Source organism: Entelurus aequoreus, linkage group LG08 (assembly GCF_033978785.1).
Source record: "Entelurus aequoreus isolate RoL-2023_Sb linkage group LG08, RoL_Eaeq_v1.1, whole genome shotgun sequence".
Taxonomy (NCBI): domain Eukaryota; kingdom Metazoa; phylum Chordata; class Actinopteri; order Syngnathiformes; family Syngnathidae; genus Entelurus; species Entelurus aequoreus.
Genome location: NC_084738.1, coordinates 64,922,319 through 64,944,207, shown reverse-complemented (window position 1 = coordinate 64,944,207; position 21,889 = coordinate 64,922,319). Strand labels below are relative to the sequence as shown.

At 37.1% G+C, this 21,889-nt stretch overlaps 1 protein-coding gene across 1 annotated transcript in view; it reads right to left on the bottom strand.

The window, feature by feature from the left end:
- Positions 1 to 14,601, bottom strand: part of LOC133656159 (breakpoint cluster region protein-like) — a 590,239-nt gene extending 575,638 nt beyond the window's left edge. The window contains exon 1 of the mRNA XM_062057056.1: positions 12,630 to 14,601. Within this exon, the coding sequence (XP_061913040.1) occupies positions 12,630 to 14,175 (1,546 nt within the window). The 5' untranslated portion in view covers positions 14,176 to 14,601. The remainder of the gene's footprint in view (positions 1 to 12,629) is intronic.
- Between the last annotated feature and the right edge of the window lie 7,288 nt (positions 14,602 to 21,889).

Here is a 21,889-nt window from a genome sequence, read left to right as displayed (position 1 = left end):
TCATTCATTCATTCATTCATTCATTCATTCATCCATTCATTCATTCATTCACTCATTCATAATGACAAAACAAGCCAGTTGGCCAAAGTGCTGCACAGAAACATTTCCAAATAGTTTCATTTACACTAAATACTACTGTAGTCATCAAATATGTACAAATATAGGACCGGGGGGAAGTGGGAGGGGGGGGAGGAAAGGAGGGAGGAAAAGAGGGAGGGAAGGGGAGGAAAGGAAGGGGTAAGGGGGGGAAGGAGGAAAGGACGGAGGGAGGGAGAGGAAAGGAGGGAGGGAGGGGGAGGAAAGGATGGAGGAAGAAGAGGGTAAGGGGGAAGAAAGGATGAAGGAAAAAATGTAGGAAGGAGGAAAGAAAGGAGGGAGGGAGAGGAAAGGAGGGGGCAAGGGGGAGGAAAGGAGGGAGGAAAGGAGGGAGGAAAAATTTATGAAGGAAGAAAGAAGGGAGGGAGGGGGAGGAAAGGAGGGAGAGAGGGGGAGAAAGGGAGGGGGTAAGGGGGAGGAAAGGAGGAAGGAAAAATGTAGGCAGGAGGAAAGAAAGGAGAGGGAAGGGGAAGGGGAAGGAAGGAAAGAGGTAAGGGGAAGGAAGGAGGAAAGGAGGGAGGGAGGGGGAGGAAAGGAAGGGGTAAGGGGAGGAAGGAGGAAAGGACGGAGGGAGGGAGAGGAAAGGAGGGAGGGAGGGGGAGGAAAGGAGGGAGGAAGAAGAGGGTAAGGGGGAAGAAAGGATGAAGGAAAAAAATGTAGGAAGGAGGAAAGAAAGGATGGAGGGAGAGGAAAGGAGGGGGCAAGGGGGAGGAAAGGAGGGAGGAAAGTAGGGAGGAAAAATTTATGAAGGAAGAAAGAAGGGAGGGAGGGGGAGGAAAGGAGGGAGAGAGGGGGAGAAAGGGAGGGGGTAAGGGGGAGGAAAGGAGGAAGGAAAAATGTAGGCAGGAGGAAAGAAAGGAGAGGGAAGGGGAAGGGGAAGGAAGGAAAGAGGTAAGGGGAAGGAAGGAGGACAGGAGGGAGGGAGGGTGAGGAAAGGAAGGGGTAAGGGGAGGAAGGAGGAAAGGACGGAGGGAGGGAGAGGAAAGGAGGGAGGGATGGGGAGGAAAGGAGGGAGGAAGAAGAGGGTAAGGAGGAAGAAAGGATGAAGGAAAAAATGTAGGAAGGAGGAAAGAAAGGATGGAGGGAGAGGAAAGGAGGGGGCAAGGGGGAGGAAAGGAGGGAGGAAAGGAGGGAGGAAAAATTTATGAAGGAAGAAGGAAGGGAGGGAGGGGGAGGAAAGGAGGGAGAGAGGGGGAGAAAGGGAGGGGGTAAGGGGGAGGAAAGGAGGAAGGAAAAATGTAGGCAGGAGGAAAGAAAGGAGAGGGAAGGGGAAGGGGAAGGAAGGAAAGAGGTAAGGGGAAGGAAGGAGGAAAGGTGGGAGGGAGGGGGAGGAAAGGAAGGGGTAAGGGGAGGAAGGAGGAAAGGACGGAGGGAGGGAGAGGAAAGGAGGGAGGGAGGGGGAGGAAAGGAGGGAGGAAGAAGAGGGTAAGGGGGAAGAAAGGATGAAGGAAAAAAATGTAGGAAGGAGGAAAGAAAGGATGGAGGGAGAGGAAAGGAGGGGGCAAGGGGGAGGAAAGGAGGGAGGAAAGGAGGGAGGAAAAATGTATGAAGGAAGAAAGAAGGGAGGGAGGGGGAGGAAAGGAGGGAGAGAGGGGGAGAAAGGGAGGGGGTAAGGGGGAGGAAAGGAGGAAGGAAAAATGTAGGCAGGAGGAAAGAAAGGAGAGGGAAGGGGAAGGGGAAGGAAGGAAAGAGGTAAGGGGAAGGAAGGAGGAAAGGAGGGAGGGAGGGGGAGGAAAGGAAGGGGTAAGGGGAGGAAGGAGGAAAGGACGGAGGGAGGGAGAGGAAAGGAGGGAGGGAGGGGGAGGAAAGGGGGGAGGAAGAAGAGGGTAAGGGGGAAGAAAGGATGAAGGAAAAAAATGTAGGAAGGAGGAAAGAAAGGATGGAGGGAGAGGAAAGGAGGGGGCAAGGGGGAGGAAAGGAGGGAGGAAAGGAGGGAGGAAAAATTTATGAAGGAAGAAAGAAGGGAGGGAGGGGGAGGAAAGGAGGGAGAGAGGGGGAGAAAGGGAGGGGGTAAGGGGGAGGAAAGGAGGAAGGAAAAATGTAGGCAGGAGGAAAGAAAGGAGAGGGAAGGGGAAGGAAAGGAGGGAGGAAAAATTTAGGAAGGAAGAAAGAAGGGGGGGTAATGAGGGAGAGATGTTGAGGAAGGAAGGGGGTGAGAGGGAGGAAAGGAAGGAGGAAAAAATGTAGGAAAGAAGGGAGGGAGGTGGAGTAAATTAGGGAGAGAGGGGGAGGAAGGGAGGGGAAAGGAAGAGGAAAGAAGGGAGGGAGGAGGAGGAAAAGACGGGATAGGAAAAGAGGGAGAGAGGGAAGAGGGAGGAAAAGAGGGACGGAGGGGGAGGAAGGACAGGGGAAAGGAGGGGGGAGGTAAGAAGGGAGGAAAGGAGGCAGAAAGAAGGGAGAGGGAGGAAAGGAGGGGAAAAGGGGGGTGAGAAAAGGAGGTAGGGAGGAGGAAGGAAAGGAGGGAGGGAGGGGGAGGAAAGGAGGGATGAAAAAATGTAAGAAAGAGGAAAAAAGGAAGGGAGGGGGAGGAAAGGAGGTAGGAAAGGGGGAGGAAGGGGGATGAAAGGATGGAGGGAGGATGGGAAAAGAAGAAGGAGGGATGAGAGAAGTTGGGAAAACAATTAAAGAGGAACTGCAGTTTTTTTTTGTGGGGGGGGGGGGTTCCCCTCTCATTCACAATCATTATGTAAGACAAGAACATGTTTTTCTTTTTTTTAATTCTTTCTAAATCATAAAATACGGCAAGTAAGAGGTGGCTAACAATGCAGCTAATAGGAGTACACTATTGCACCCATAAAGTCCTCTAAACACATCCAAAAACATCCAGAAATACTCCATTTACATGTTGTGACCTGAATATTAACAAGTATTAGCCATATTGTTATTATGAGCGCTAAAGCCGAGGAACTACTTTTAGCGGCGTCGCGATCACAGAGTGCTATGTTGACATATTGAGCTGCTGCATGGCCTCTGAGTTGGTGAGAGTTAATTCTCGATGATAAATCATGCCTCTCACCTGGATAGTAGAAGGTTGTGGACATAAACCCACAAGTTGGTCAACTTTCACATCCAACTTAGACCCGGAGATGGCCAGAAAGACACGAAAAAAACACTTTTTTTTAAACCCTTTGTGAGGATGATGAGGAATTGTTGATGTAAAGGGGAAGATATAAACATCCCATCAGTCTTTATCCCACTGACAGCAGACATTGTACAGTAAGTGATTGTTTTATTATGTTTGTGCATCTTCTTTAGCGCTTAGCAATACTGCTACATGGCGCTTAGTGTTTGACTAAAGCTGCATCTGTTTGGTTTCTAAAACTTGTAGATCATCTTCCTTATATTCAGGATCAAAAATAGAAGTTTCTGGATCGTCATTTGTCCCAAAGTAGTCTTTGTTGTCTCTCATCACGTCTGCCATGATTAGTAGTCTTGTTGTTGAAGGGAAAGTGAACTTTGTGAAATGAATACACTTAAAATGATGAAAATATGTAAATATTACATGTTGTTATGAATGTTACTAGATACTACATATATACTTACAGTGTGTATATAAAACCTTGATGGAGGTTTTTTTAGAGCACTTTATAGGCGGAATAGTTTTTGTTTTTCTTTGGCAAAAATGCTAACCTGGCATGTTGTTTGATTTGTGATGTTAGCACGTGGCTAATATAGCTATGCTAATGTTGGTGTCCTCCTGTCCCACTCCTTACTCAAGATCTGTACCAAGTGAACTCCTTTATTCCGCAGTACCGGTTCACGTCACATCAAACGGTACAATATGTCGACACTTTACAAACACATGGCGGGTAAACAGGCATATTTCAAAATGTGCTAGCTCGATGCTAATCGGATATGTCAGATGCATGCCACTGGTTAGCGACTTTACACGGCAAGTGCGTCAGTGAAAAGTGCAACTGAGATGCACGTCGCCATCAAACAGCCGCTGTGGAATAAGTACAACACTTACAGTGTTAACACTTTGTAGGACTCAACAACAGACAAGACAGCCACATTCAACTTAATGGCAAAGACTACTTCCTGACTTTGGCAACACACCTAGGACAAACTGAAACAATTGATACCCTGCAGAAGAGTAAGTGTGTGTGTGTGTGTGTGTGTGTGTGTGTGTGTGTGTGTGTGTGTGTGTGTGTGTGTGTGTGTGTGTGTGTGTGTGTGTGTGTGTGTGTGTGTGTGTGTGTGTGTGTGTGTGTGTGTGTGTGTGTGTGTGTTGCTCAGCAGGAGCAAATTTAGTGTCGCCATGGGAACGTGTAAACTTTAATCCTCTCTTTTGTCTGGGAATTACTAACTAATTCAGATTATCTTCATCATCCTTTCCCTTCTCTGCATGTACGCACGCACACACACACACACACACACACACACACACACACACACACACACACACACACACACACACACACACACACACACACACACACAAATATGCCCTGCCCTATATCTCTTACATGGGATTATCACCCCTATCACCCACTACTAACTATCACTGACTACTACTAACAACTAACTATCACTATAACTATCACTAACACTTACAATTAATGCACCAACCCACAAAACCTCCCTCCTCATTCACACAAAAGGGTTGTTTCTTTCTGTTATTAATATTCTGGTTCCTACATTATATATCAATATATATCAATACAGTCTGCAGGGATACAGTCCGTAAGCACACATGATTGTGCGTGCTGCTGGTCCACTAATAGTACTAACCTTTAACAGTTAATGTTACTCATTTTCATTAATTACTAGTTTCTATGTAACTGTTTTTATATTGTTTTACTTTCTTTTTTATTCAAGAAAATGTTTTTAATTTAGTTATCTTATTTTATTTTAATTTTTTAAAAAGTACCTTATCTTCACCATACCTGGTTGTCCAAATTAGGCATAATAATGTGTTAATTCCACGACTGCATATATCGGTTGATATCGGTATCGGTAATTAAAGAGTTGGACAATATCGGAATATCGGATATCAGCAAAAAGCCATTATCGGACATCCCTAGTAGCAACTAATACTGACTATCATTAAACACTAACTACCATTGACTATCCCTGGCTATTAATGACTAATAACTATCAAAGACAAATCTCTATTACTCACTATCACTGACTAATAAATGTCAACGACTATTACTAACTACACTAACTATCACCATCTACTAACTATCACTGACTGGGAGCTATTATTGACAAGTAACTATCACTGACCAATACTAAGAAGTAACTATCACTAACTACTAACTATCACTGAATTTCATTAACTAGTAACTATCACTGGCTATCACTAACTACTAATTATGACTGACTAGTAACCGTGGCGTGTCTGTGTTTACTTACAAGACATGGTGGAGCCGAAGCCGAGTTTCTTAACATGGAGATATTCTGACTACTTTTCTTTTGTCGAGCACAAAGAAAAGAACATTTTAGTTCAATGTAAGTTGTGTCTTGGATCAAAGATCCTATCTACTGCCCAAAACAGCAATTCAAATCTGCTGAAACAGCTACAAAAGCAACATGCTTCGACGAAGCTAGTAAAGAGAGACAGGCTTCACCTAAGGATTTTAACGGAGGGACTGCTAGCCAGGACAACATTGATAGAGCCATTGTATGTGCTAGAAGACATGCAGGCTATTTCTACAGTGGAGTCACCCGCTTTCAAGCGGCTAATTAGCATGATTGCGGGCGTCAAACGGTACGGAAACATTTTCCAAGTACCTGGACACAGTGGACAGTGAGTACATAAACATGGAAAGCGAGCTAAAGAAGACACTCCAAACTGCGCCTCTGCTCATCATTCAGCACTGAAGGTACACACTCTCTGTCAATTCTCTTATATACTCTTTCATTCTAGACTTCTAGAGTGTTTGATTATCACATCACTCTAAATGTATAGACTATAAAGTTCACAAACATAAAGAGGGATCCTAGTGGGCCAGGCCAATCTTTCCTTATCTCTAAACTAAAACTGGGGAAATGTGTAGAGTGTTCTGGGCTTCACTGAAGACATGATTTTATTTCACAATTCCTTGAGAGAAAAAAAACGCCTTTAAAATAGTTGTGTCAATTTGTTCTGGCCCGAAATAAATTGGCCCTTTGAAACCTATCTTTGTGTTTGTGTGTTGTATGTAGACCACATTGCTTAGCAGAGTTCAAGTGGTGCAAATGCATGTCAAGTTGATCAACACATTGTATTATTCTCCAGTGCAGTAACAGTACTGAAATGAAGGCTAAAAAGGGCATTAATGGGAGCCTTAAAAAAAAATAAAAAAAAATAAAAAAATTTTTAATTAAAACAGTAACTACCCGTATTTTTCGGAGTATAAGTCGCACCTGCCGAAAATGCATAATAAAGAAGGAAAAAAACATATAAGTCGCACTGGAGCCCGGCCAAACTATGACAAAAACTGCAAATTATAGTCCGAAAAATACAATAGTTACTTTTCACAGTAACGCATTACTTTTTGGTGTAAGTAACTGAGTTAGTAACTGAGTTACTTTTGAAATAAAGTGCCTAGTAACTGTAACTAGTTTCTAGTTTTCAGTAACCAACCCAACACTGCCACTGACTAATAACTATCACTGATTATCACTGACTAATATCCACCACTGACTAGTAACTATCACTGACTAATAACTATGACTGACTAATGACTATCACTGACTAATATATATCACTGACTAGTAACTATCATTGACTATCACTGACTAATATATATCACTGACTAATAACTATCACTTTGTAATAACTATCACTGACTATCACTGACTAATACCTACCACTGACTATCACTGACTAATATCTACCACTGACTAATAACTATCACTGACTATCACTGACTAATATCTACCACTGACTAATAACTATCACTGACTAATATCTACCACTGACTATCACTGACTAATAACTATCACTGACTAATATCTACAACTGACTAATAACTATCACTGACTTATAACTATCACTTTCTAATAACTATCACTGACTATCACTGACTAATATCTACAACTGACTAATAACTATCACTGACTTATAACTATCACTTTCTAATAACCATCACTGACTATCACTGACTAATATCTACAACTGACTAATAACTATCACTGACTTATAACTATCACTTTCTAATAACTATCACTGATTATCACTGACTAATAACTACCACTGACTAATTATCATTGACTATCACTGACTAGTAACTATCACTGACTAATAACTATCACTGACTAATAACTATGACTGACTAATGACTATCGCTGACTAATATATATCACTGACTAATAACTATCACTGACTATCACTGACTAATAACTATCACTTTCTAATAACTATCACTGACTATCACTGACTAATATCTACCACTGGCTAATAACTATCACTGACTATCACTGACTAATATCTACCACTGACTAATAACTATCACTGACTAATATCTACCACTGACTATATCACTGACTATCACTGACTAATAACTATCCCTTTCTAATAACTATCACTGACTATCACTGACTAATATCTACAACTGACTAATAACTATCACTGACTTATAACTATCACTTTCTAATAACTATCACTGACTATCACTGACTAATATATACAACTGACTAATAACTATCACTGACTTATAACTATCACTTTCTAATAACTATCACTGACTATCACTGACTAATAACTACAACTGACTAATAACTATCACTGACTTATAACTATCACTTTCTAATAACTATCACTGCTTATCACTGACTAATAACTACCACTGACTAATAACTATCATTGACTATCACTGACTAGTAACTATCCCTGACTAATAACTATCACTGACTAATAACTATGACTGACTAATGACAATCACTGACTAATATATATCACTGACTAATAACTATCACTGACTATCACTGACTAGTAACTATCACTGACTAATAACTATCACTTTCTAATAACTATCACTGACTATCACTGACTAATATCTACCACTGGCTAATAACTATCACTGACTATCACTGACTAATATCTACCACTGACTAATAACTATCACTGACTAAAATCTACCACTGACTATATCACTGACTATCACCGACTAATAACTATCCCTTTCTAATAACTATCACTGACTATCACTGACTAATATCTACTACTGACTAATAACTATCACTGACTTATAACTATCACTTTCTAATAACTATCACTGACTATCACTGACTAATATCTACAACTGACTAATAACTATCACTGACTTATAACTATCACTTTATAATAACTATCACTGACTAATATCTACAACTGACTAATAACTATCACTGACTTATAACTATCACTTTCTAATAACTATCACTGATTATCACTGACTAATAACTACCACTGACTAATAACTATCATTGACTATCACTGACTAGTAACTATCACTGACTAATAACTATGACTGACTAATGACTATCACTGACTAATATATATCACTGACTAATAACTATCACTGACTATCACTGACTAATAACTATCACTTTCTAATAACTATCACTGACTATCACTGACTAATATCTACCACTGGCTAATAACTATCACTGACTAATATCTACCACTGAATAATAACTATCACTGACTAATATCTACCACTGACTATATCACTGACTATCACTGACTAATAACTATCCCTTTCTAATAACTATCACTGACTATCACTGACTAATATCTACAACTGACTAATAACTATCACTGACTTATAACTATCACTTTCTAATAACTATCACTGACTAATATCTACAACTGACTAATAACTATCACTGACTTATAACTATCACTTTCTAATAACTATCACTGACTAATAACTACAACTGACTAATAACTATCACTGACTTATAACTATCACTTTCTAATAACTATCACTGATTATCACTGACTAATGACTACCACAGACTAATAACTATCATTGACTATCACTGACTAGTAACTATCCCTGACTAACAACTATCACTGACTAATAACTATGACTGACTAATGACAATCACTGACTAATATATATCACTGACTAATAACTATCACTGACTATCACTGACTAGTAACTATCACTGACCAATAAATATCACTTTCTAATAACTATCACTGATTATCACTGTCTAATAACTACCACTGACTAATAACTATCATTGACTATCACTGACTAGTAACTATCACTGACTAATAACTATCACTGACTAATAACTATGGCTGACTAATGACTATCACTGACTAATATATATCACTGACTAATAACTATCACTGACTATCACTGACTAATATCTACCACTGGCTAATAACTATCACTGACTATCACTGACTAATATCTACCACTGACTAATAACTATCACTGACTATCACTGACTAATATCTACCACTGACTATATCACTGACTATCACTGACTAATAACTATCCCTTTCTAATAACTATCACTAACTATCACTGACTAATATCTACAACTGACTAATAACTATCACTGACTTATAACTATCACTTTCTAATAACTATCACTGACTATCACTGACTAATATCTACAACTGACTAATAACTATCACTGACTTATAACTATCACTTTCTAATAACTATCACTGACTAATAACTACCACTGACTAATAACTATCACTGACTTATAACTATCACTTTCTAATAACTATCACTGATTATCACTGACTAATAACTACCACTGACTAATAACTATCATTGACTATCACTGACTAGTAACTATCACTGACTAATAACTATGACTGACTAATGACTATCACTGACTAATATATATCACTGACTAATAACTATCACTGACTATCACTGACTAGTAACTATCACTGACTAATAACTATCACTTTCTAATAACTATCACTGACTATCACTGACTAATATCTACCACTGGCTAATAACTATCACTGACTAATATCTACCACTGACTAATAACTATCACTGACTAATATTAACAACAACAATAATAACAATAAAGAAGAGCATCATTTTGTCCGAGACAAAAAAAGGAACACAACATCTTTTAAATGGGGCATACAGGAAGTGTGCTACTCTGAATATCGCTGGACAACAACAACAACAACAACAATTTGGTTCCACAAAGGCAGTGCAGAAAAGTGTTTCATCAGCAAGAATTTAACAGAATGATCACTTCCTGCTTTAAAGAGGTAACTTGACACACAATTATGATCAAAATAAAACTATAAAAATATTTCTTTGAAGTTTTATATAAATTGTATTTTTGGTCCATTCAAAGGATATCTAAATATAGTTAGCATTTAGCTAAACAACAAACCAAACAATTGCCGTTTCTATGGAGTTGTGCAGATATTTCTCCAAATACATTTGGAGTTTTGCCGCTACCAAAACATAGAAAAATACAAATATAAATACAAAGTATGTATTTAATTGTAGTTTCATGGACAGTGTCTAAATATTCCTGATGAATTTTCTATTATTTACTTTTCAAAGAAATCTCTAACATTTTTGTATCTAATTAAGCAGCAAAAAGTTAAAAACAAATTGTTACATGAAGTGGCGGAAAAAAATCTTGTTTTATGATACAGGATTAAAAAGACCTTAAATAAAATACACGTGCTAGCCTGTTGCTAACTCCATAGCAGGGTTTTCAAACCTCAGGTGGACTGACTTAAATGATCTGTTCACTTTTTATCACCTTATAATCATGTTGTAATCACCTTTTAATCACATTTTAATCATGTTTTAATCACATTTTAATCACTTGTTAATCATGTTTTAATCACATGTTATTATGCTCTAATCACATATTAATCACCTTTTAATCATGTTTTAATCACATTTTAATCATGTTTTAATCACAATTTTACTATGTTTTACTCACATTTTAATCACATATAATCACGTTTTAATCACATGTTAATCATGTTTTAATCACATATTAATCACGGTATAATCACATTTTAATCACGTTTAATCACATATTAGTCACGTTTTAATCGTATTTTAATCGTGTTTTAATCACATTTGGATCACATTTTAATCACGTTTTAATTACATTTTATTCACATTTGATCACATTTTAATCACGTTTAAATCCAATTTTAATCATGTTTTAATCACATTTTAATCACGTTTTAGTCACATTTGGATCACATTTTAATCACGTTTTAATTACATTTTATTCACATTTTATTCACATTTAATCACATTCTAATCACGTTTAAATCCAATTTTATTCATGTTTTAATCACATTTTAATCACGTTTTAGTCACATTTGGATCACATTTTAATCACGTTTTAATTACATTTTATTCACATTTTATTCACATTTAATCATATTCTAATCACGTTTAAATCCAATTTTATTCATGTTTTAATCACATTTTAATCATGTTTTAATCACATTTGAATCCAATTTTAATTACATTTTAATCACATTTTAATCATGTTTGAATCACATTTTAGTGATGTTTTAATCACATTTTAATCACCTTTAAATCACATGTTAATCATGTTTTAATCACATTTTTTTTATCACATTTTAATCACGCCCTACTCATGTTTTAATCACATTTTAATCACATATATATTAAGCATATTTCAATCACATTTTAATCACATTTTAATCACGTCCTATTCATGTTCTAATCACAATTTAATCACATTTTAATCACATATATATTAACCATATTTTAATCATGTTTTAATCATGTTTTAATCACATTTTAATCACATTTCAATTACACCTTAATCATGTTTTAATCAGAATTTAATCACGTTTTAATCACATTTTAATCACATATTAATCACATATTAATCACATATATATTAATCATGTTTTAATCACAATTTAATCACGTTTAAATCAAATATTAATGACATATATATTAATCACGTTTTAATTAAATTTTAATCACGTTTCAATCACATTTTTATCACATTTTTATCACGTTTTAATTGCATTTCAATTCAATTTTAATCACATTTTAATCACGTTTTAATCCTGTTTAAATCACATTTTAATCATGTTTTAATCACAGTTTAATCATGTTTAAATCACATTTTAATCACGTTTTAATCATGTTTATATCACATTTTAATCATGTTTAATCACATTTTGATCACGTTTTTATTACACCTTAATTATGTTTAAATCACATTTTAATCACATTTTAATCATGTTTTAATCACATTTTAATCACGTCTTAGTCAGATGTTAATCAGGTGACCAAACTACTCCTAGCAGGACTTACAGCGACACTGACTTATAGTAGTCTAATATATTGTAACATAAATATTAAAGTGAATATTTGCAGTGTCAGAAAGACTTTGGCTTGCTTACAGGAAGTTGCTCGTTTGTGTGTTTGTTGTGTTGTCCTTGTGTGTGTGTGTACTGTTACTTCTAGTGGTGAGAAACGGTACTGCAACATATTAACAATTACCCTAAACTCTGAAAGTAAGACCGTGCGCACGGTGACACTCCAAAGATTGTCTTCCCACACAAAAACCGCAACAAACCAATCGGAGGACGGACGGTCACTCACCCAGGTGGTCGCCGTGGTAACTGTTGTCATGCGCCGCCCTGCCGGGCTGGGGCCCGACAGGCGGCCATATTTGGCCCGTCTTGCGGACGCTGACGATGGTGGCCTCGGACATGACCAGGTGCGGGCCCTGCTGCCGCTGGTGGCGCTTCTGCGACTGCGGCGTGGGCGGACTGCTGCTGTCGAAGGAGTGCTGCGAGTTCTGCGAGTTCTGCGACGGCGAGCGGCTCTTCTCGCGGAAGGGCCGGCGGAAGGCGGCGGTGGGGCTGGGCGACACGTGGCTGGACTGTCCCGACGAGAAGTCCTCCTCGCTGGACGTCAGGTTCTCGTTGGAGCTGCAGTCCGGCGTGTAGCCGCCGCCTCCGCCCACGTCCTCGAAGCTCCCCGGCGAGTAGGAGCGGCGGGGCCAGGTGAGGAGGTGGTCGTCGGCGCCGCCGTGGTCTCTCATTTGGACTCGGCCGTCCCCGCCGACGCCGCCCTCGCCCATCATGACCCCGCCCACATAGACGCTAGAGTAGGCCTGGAAGTCGGAAGGCTGCCAAGGCGGCGGCGGGGGTTTCCCGCCATTGGCTCGAGTTCTCTGTGCGGGCTCACCGTCCTCGTACTCGGCGTCATACCCACAGGTGCTCTCGGTGGAGCGCCCCCTATAGACGGGCCTGGCGCGGAGCTCGCCGGCCACGGTCGCCAGGTTACCCGGCAGGGAGTGGAGTGAGCGCTTCCTCTCCATCTGCATGGCCTGACTCCCCAGCGTACCCATTTTGTCGGAGATCTCCCGCTCGTTGACGCGGACCAGCCCCCGGTCTTGGTGGAACTCCACGTTGGAGTAGAAAGGGGGTGGCGGCTTCTCCTGACCTTTGTCGCCCACCGAGTGGGAGTTGGCCCGCTTGATTCTCTCAAAGTTGGACCTGAGGGCGGCCACGCCGAGCCCCATACCCAGCTTGTCTTTGGGGTCGGACGGCGGCTCCTTGTCCGGGGGCGGCAGGGCGGGCCTTCTGGGCGACACGGAGACGCCTCCTCTCTGCTTGGAGGGCGAGAGGCCGTCCAGGTTGTCGCAGGAAGCTGACTCGGCCTGAGGGGGCGCCTCAAAGGCCGACTCCAGCCCGTCGCCGTGGGAGGCCGACTTCCTCGCCGGCGGGGGTCTCGGTTTGGATCTGCCCGTTCCGTCCATGTGAGCGTGATATCGGCTCCGGTCCCCGGCGGCGGGGTACCCGCCCCCGACCGCGCATCCCACCCCTCCGGTCTCCTGCACGTGCGGCTGCTGGGACTCTGCCCCCTGTGTGGCGGCGGGGTCCACCCCCTCGTTCAGCGGGGTCTTCCTGAAGCCCCAACGCTGCTTGTCGTAGCTTTTCCTCTCCTTGGCCAGGAGGGTCTGCAGGTAGATCATACGGAAACGCTCCTTGTTGACTTCCTGCTCCAGCCGCCTGATGGACGCCTTGCATCTCTCCAGCTCCTGTTCGATCCCCCCCACCGACCTCAGCTCCATCCTGGGGGGCTCCGACTCCGGGAACTGAGCCTTCCACGCCTCGATGAACCCCACCGGCTCCACCATGTCGGTGTGTGCGCTCCAGTCAAAGACGCTCACAACAATGGAGGACACTCCATGTCGCAAGAAAACATCCTTAAAGGACCGCGATCATCGTGGAAACGATTCCAGCATCGTTAAAAACGACTCCTGGGAGGAAAAGGTCCACAATGTGCAAGTGCTGCCGGTTTTCTGGCTTACCGCGGGATCAAATGTTGACTTGTGCGCGCAGAAAGCTCCTCCGAGTCCTTCCGGAGAATTCGGCAGCAATCTCAGGTGCGTCTGATGCTCCTTTGTACGCTCGAAGGAGAATCCAGTCACAAGGACGCGACGTTAGCGAGCGCCGCAGCGGACATGTTGATCAAGTCCGACTCGGCCCTTTTGCTCCGCGTTCCATTTTTCTCCGGCGTTCTTTGTTCATTTTATTCCATTTTTCCCTGCCGAACGCTTGCCGGGCCGCGATGGAGCAGCTGTGAGCTTTCACATCTCGCCATGAAGAAGAAGGAGAGGAAGAAGAAGAGTGGAGGCTGCAGGAGTGGGCGGGGCCAGGCCGGTCGGTCCGCTTCTTAAAGAGACAGTGTCGTCGCCGCGCGGTCACGTGATTGTGCCTCCCGCTTGCCTTTTTAAATTGACGTTGAATTCCACAATACAACATTTTCAAAACAAAACGTAGTTTTACTCGATACGATACGCCAAACGCGTGGATTTCCCCGCACTGTAGGAGCGTAGATGACGTCATGTGTTGTTGTTTTTCTCTTTTTGACTCAACACTGCCATCTAGCGGCCAGTCACGACACTCTCGTTAACGTTAACAGTAATTTGTTTGCATTAGCGTTTCTAATTTGCAAAAAAAATAAAAAATGTGGTTAAAAAATGTAATTATGTAATTAATCACTACGGGAACAATATATGTATATTTTAACGAAATAAACAGAAAATTATCATAGCTATTCTTGCCGGTCATTTTATTTCAAATTCTTGAATGCAAATCAAAAAACTGATTTCGGATCGTTTTTTCTATTTTCATTTCTGAAACAAAAGTTGGACAACTAATTAATGACGCTTTTTTTTAAAACGACAATAGGACGCCTGCTGAACAAAGATGAAGAAAAAGCTAAAATACTCCTTCCGGTTCAATTTGTCATCACACAGAGGATAACAACACATTTTTTTTCGATTTTTATTTCGAGTAAAATCCATAAAAAATAAAACAGCACGAAATCCAATTTTATGGCAATATTTTAATGAAAATCAACCTTTTTTTGTTTGTTTTAAAATCTGCCAAATATAATACAAATTAAAAAACGGACCTAATTTTATTTTTTGATTGGTCCCATAAGTTTCACGTAAATTAATATTGGACGGGGGGGGCACTGAATTACAACTTTGTCTAGTTTCCGTATTTTGATTTTATTTTATTATTATTTTTAGTTTTCATGGCACACATTTTCAGTCATGAGTATAGTTTTAGAAACAATACTGAACAATAATCATAAAGTTCTTTCCTGGTTCCAAGCACGCAACAATGTTGATCGTTTTATACAAAAAATCAGCAATATATATGTTTTGAAAAACAACAAAATCTCGTTGACATGCACAACTTGTGTTATTATGACAATGACGATAAAAAGGATTGATCGATCAAATAAAAATACGATTTGAAACACAAAAATAGAATTGGTAGTAAAGTGTAATGTTATTCTACAATAACTACATACAAACATTTGTTTTAATATATTTCATACAACCATTATAAAATAAAAAAATGTCAGCAGAAACTAAAAAAACACCAAAAACAGATTTATTGTTTTTAATAATCTGACACCGGAACCGGAAGTTGACGTCTACGACAAGACTGCGGACTGGCTTGTAGGCAAAAACTCTTGATTATTTATCCAAAATAAAAATCAAAACATTTTATTTATGGATTTAGTTTTTCTATTTGACACCAGAAAAGGTACAATGCTTTGTTTTTTAATTTCAATGATAGAGTTTCAAAATAAAATTCAAACAAAACGGGTATTCCTGTCTTTTTTTTTTTTTTTTTCAATAACTCAATCAAAAAATATATATTTATATTTCATTTCTAACTTCATACAACAAAAAAATAAAATCAACAGTGAGCAGAAAAGGGAAACAAATAGACGTTTCTTTATTTCCATACTTTTATGGGAACACCGGAACCGGAACTTTCAGTTTAGGACGAGTCTGCAGATGGTAAAAAAAAAGAAGAAAAAAGAGCGTGGTTTGGTGTCCTATGGTTATATATAAAACATAATCCATATCTATAAAGCATAATCGTCGTTCTCGTCTTTAAATAGAAACTTCCATAACATTTTTTTGTATAGCAAATCTTTCGAAGAGAAATGGATGGAAAAAGAACAGGTTTTTAATTTGTATTTGAAATCCTTAAACATTATAAAAAACAAAAAAATGCTCCACTTTTTATTTTGTTCGTTCTGTCAATCTCTTTTGTAAAATGGCTTTAATGTCTCTTCCCTTCTTGTTTTTGGTTATTTTGTTTCCTCTCTTATTGCCCCATTTTGTTTTGAAATTCTGCATTTGCGTTGATTTCTCATAATTGTAATGCCATGATTGTTAATGGATAAAGTGTTCTTCGGAACAAAAAAATAATAGTTACTTCTGGTTCCGGTGTCGGAATATAAAACAATTCAGTTTTGGTCAGTTTATTCGTGTCTGCTGACTTTTTTATTTTTTTTATTTATTTATTTTCATTTTTGTTGTTTGAAATATAAACTAAAACTTGTTTTCACATCTAGTTATTGTCTCCGTCACTGGAAAAGAAGAACGTTACGCTTTGATTTGATTTTCAGAAACCGGAATTTAATGTTTAAAACAATTTAGTTTTGGTCAGTATATTCCTTTCTTCAGACTAATTGTTTCAGTTTTGTTGTATGAAATATAAACAAAAACTTGTTTTCACATGTAGTTATTGTTTTTGTCACTGGAAAAGAAGAACGTTACGCTTTGATTTGATTTTTCAGAAACCGGAAGTTGATGTTTAAAACATTGTAGTTTTGGTCAGCTTATTCGTTTCTTCAGACTAATTGTTTCAGTTTTGTTGTATAAAATATAAACTAAAACTTGTTTTCACATGTAGTTATTGTCGTTGTCACTGGAAAAGAAGAACGTTACGCTTTGATTTTATTTTCAGAAACCGGAAGTTGATGTTTAAAACAATATCGTTTTGGTCAGTTTTTTTCGTTTCTTCAGACTAATTGTTTCAGTTTTGTTGTATGAAATATAAACAACAAAAAAATTCACCTGTAGTTATTGTCTTCGTCACTGAAAAAGAAGAACGTCACGCTTTGATTTTATTTTCAGAAACCGGAAGTTGATGTTTAAAACAATTAAGTTTTGGTCAGTTTTTTCGTTTCTTCAGACTAATTGTTTCAGTTTTGTTGCATGAAATATGAATTTAAATTTTTTTTTACAAGTAGTTATTGTCTTCGTCACTGGAAAATAAGAACGCTACGCTTTGTTTTTTTTTTCTGAAACCGGAAGTTGATTTTTAAAACAATTTAGTTTTGGTCAATTTATTCGTTTCTTCAGACTAATTGTTTCAGTTTTGTTGTATAAAATATAAACAAAAATGTGTTTTCACATGTAGTTATTGTCTTCATCACTGGAAAAGAAGAACGTTACGCTTTGATTTGATTTTCAGAAACCGGAAGTTGGTGTTTAAAACATTGTAGTTTTGGAATATTCATTTCTTTAGCTTATGATAATGATATTATTGTTACAACAATTATATTATTGTTATAATAATTATATAATTGTTATAATAGTGATATCATTGTTATAATGATAAACTCGTCATAATAGTGATATTACTGTCATATTATAGTAATGATATTATTGTTATAATAATGATATTATTGTTATAATAATGATATTATTGTTATGATAATGATATTATTCTTATAACAATGATATTATTGTTACGATAATGATATTATTGTTACAACAATGATATTATTGTTATAATAATTATATAATTGTTATAATAGTGATATTATTGTTATGATAATGATATTATTGTTATAATAAGGATATTATTCTTATAACAATTATATTATTGTTACGATAATGATATAATTGTTATAATAGTGATTTTATTGTTATAATGATATACTCGTCATAATAGTGATATTACTGTCATATTATAGTAATGATATTATTGTTATAATAATGATATTATTGTTATGATAATGATATTATTGTTACAAAAATGATATCATTGTTATAATAATTATATAATTGTTATAATAGTGATGTTATTGTTATAATGATATACTTGTCATAACAGTGATGTTACTGTCATATTATAGTAATGATATTTTTGTTATAATAATGATATTATTGTTATGATAATGATATTATTGTTATAATAACGATATTATTGTTATGATAATGATATCATTGTTATAATAATGATATCATTGTTATGATAATGATATTATTGTTACAACAATGATATTATTGTTATAATAATTATATAATTGTTATGATAGTGATATTATTGTTATAATGATATACTTGTCATAATAGTGATATTGCTGTCATATTATAGTAATGATATTATTGTTATAATAATCATATTATTGTTATGATAATGATAATATTGTTATAAAAATATTATTGTTATGATAATGATATTATTGTTATGATAATAATATCATTGTTATAATAATGATATAATTGTTATAATAGTGATATTATTGTTATAATGATATACTTGTCGTAATAATGATATTACTGTCATATTATAGTAAATATATGATTGTTATAATAATGATATTATTGTTATGATAATGATATTATTGTTATAATAATGATATTATTGTTATGATAATGATATCATTGTTAGAACAATTATAATATTGTTATAATAATTATATAATAGTTATAATAGTGATATTATTGTTATGATATACTTGTCATAATAATGATATTACTGTCATATTATAATAATAATATTATTGTTATCATAATGATATTATTGTTATGATAATGATAATATTGTTATAATAATGATATTATTGTTATGATAATGATAATATTGTTATAATAATGATATTATTGTTATGTTAATATCATTGTTATAATAATGATATTATTGTTATGATAATGATATTATTGTTATAATGATATTATTGTTATAATAATGATGTTATTGTTATAATAATTATATTATTGTTATGATAATGATATCATTGTTATAATGATATTATTGTTATGATAATATTATTGTTATAATAATGATATTATTGTTATAATAATGATATCATTGTTATGTTAATATCATTGTTATAATAATGATATTATTGTTATGACAATGATATTATTGTTATAATGATATTATTGTTATAATAATGATGTTATTGTTATAATAATTATATTATTGTTATGATAATGATATCATTGTTATAATGATATTATTGTTATGATAATATTATTGTTATAATAATGATATTATTGTTATAATAATGATATCATTGTTATAATAATGATATTACTGGAAAGCAAAGGTGTTGACCAAAGAGTGAGGAGAGAAGAGTTTCAATAAGATGTATTTACCAGAAAGCACACACCCTCTAATGGAACTACAGCCATCTTATTTTCTACAGGAAGTTGATGTTGATGTATGTATATTTCTGTTGGCCAGGCACCACATGTCACTTTGACGACCTCTAGGCGTTGCACGGATGTCCTTGAAACGAGAGAAGCGCTGGACGAGAAGAATCATCTCTCATCATCCCTCGTTTGGAGCAAAGTGTACAAAAAAAAAAAAGTCCTCGTCTCCAAACCTTCAGGAGTGGAATGTAAAAGTGCAGCTGGGGTCCGAGGAAGCTTTCAGTTCAGGAAGTCACCTTCTTCGCAGTCAGAAAATACAAGCAGGCAAGAACATTTGACCTTCTTCACAGGTGAAAAGTCAGAAAATAAAAGCAGGCAAGAACATTTTGACCTTCTTCACATGTTAAAAGTCAGAAAATAAAAGCAGGCAAGAACATTTTGACCTTCCCTGCCCGCTAACATGGAAGAAATGTGGACCATTCTTCTTGTGTTTCTATATTTGCTGCACAGAAATCATCTTGTTTGTGCACGCTAACATGTGTGTGTGTGTGTGTGTGTGTGTGTGTGTGTGTGTGTGTGTGTGTGTGTGTGTGTGTGTGTGTGTGTGTGTGTGTGTGTGTGTGTGTGTGTGTGTGTGTGTGTGTGTGTGTGTGTGTGTGTTCTTGTATTTCTACCCTTCTTGAGACACCGACAAGGAAAAGTACCTTCATATGAGGAAAAACCATTGCATCTAATAGAGAATGTCTCATTTGCACCCCCTGGTGGTGAAATATATCAAAATTAGGGTGGTCCCAAAAAGGGGGGATTTTTCCAAATTGACTGTGTGTCGCTTTTAAAAGTGTTCCCCCTCTGGTCAACATATGAAATAACAAGTGTGTGTAAAAAAAAAAAAAAAAATGTAAGTGCTCCCCCTCTGGCCAACATATGTAATAACAAGTGTGTGTAAACATTGAAATGCGCCCCCTTTGGCCAAAATAAATATGTATATAGAGACATACTGTAATAACTTGAAGTAAATAATTAATAAAAAAACTATTATTTTTTATATTTGCATAGTTTGTGTATATTATTAATGTTGTAAATACAAATTTGTATATGCCTAGAAAGGGTGGTCCTAAAGAGGTAGGCATTTTTCAGAGGTCTCAAGAAGGTAAGAAAGACAAGAAAGTGTGTGTGTGTGTGTGTGTGTGTGTGTGTGTGTGTGTGTGTGTGTGTGTGTGTGTGTGTGTGTGTGTGTGTGTGTGTGTGTGTGTTTCCTTGTATTAGTACCCTTCTTGAGACAACGACAAGGAAAAGTAGCTTCCGTATGAGGAGGTGTGAACAAGTGATGACATAAATCATGGTACCGATACGGAAAAAAACCATTGCATCTAATAGAGAATGTCTCATTTGCACCCCCTGGTGGTGAAATCTATCAAAATTAAGGTGGTCCCAAAAAGGAGGGATTTTTCACATTGACTGTATGTCGCTTTTAAAAGTGCTCCCCCTCTGGTCAACATATGAAATAACAAGTGTGTGTAAGAAATAGAAATGTGCCCCCTATGTCCAAAATTAATATGTATATAGTGACATACTGTAATAACTTGAAGTAAATAATTAATATAAAAAACCAATCACAAACAAAAAAAACAAAAAAAAATAACAAAAGTTTACCTTTTTTATATTTGCATAGTTTGTATATATTATTAATGTTGTAAATACAAATTTTTATATACCTAGAAAGGGTGGTCGTAAAGAGGTAGGCATTTTTCGGAGGTCTCAAGAAAGTAATAAAGACAAGAAAGTGTGTGTGTGTGTGTGGGTGTGTCTCGTTGTATTAGTACCTTTGTTGAGACACCGACAAGGAAAAGTAGCTTCCATATGAGGAGGTGTAAACAAGTGATGACATAAATCATGGTCCCAATACGGAAAAAACAATTGCATCTAATAGAGAATGTCTCATTTGCACCCCCTGGTGGTGAAATCTATCAAAATGAGGGTGGTCCCAAAAAGGAGGGATTTTTCAAATTGACTGTGTGTCACTTTTAAAAGTGCTCCCCCTTTGGTCAACATATGAAATAACAAGTGTGTGTAAGAAATTGAAATGCGCCCCCTTTGGCCAAAATAAATATGTATATAGTGACATACTGTAATAACTTGAAGT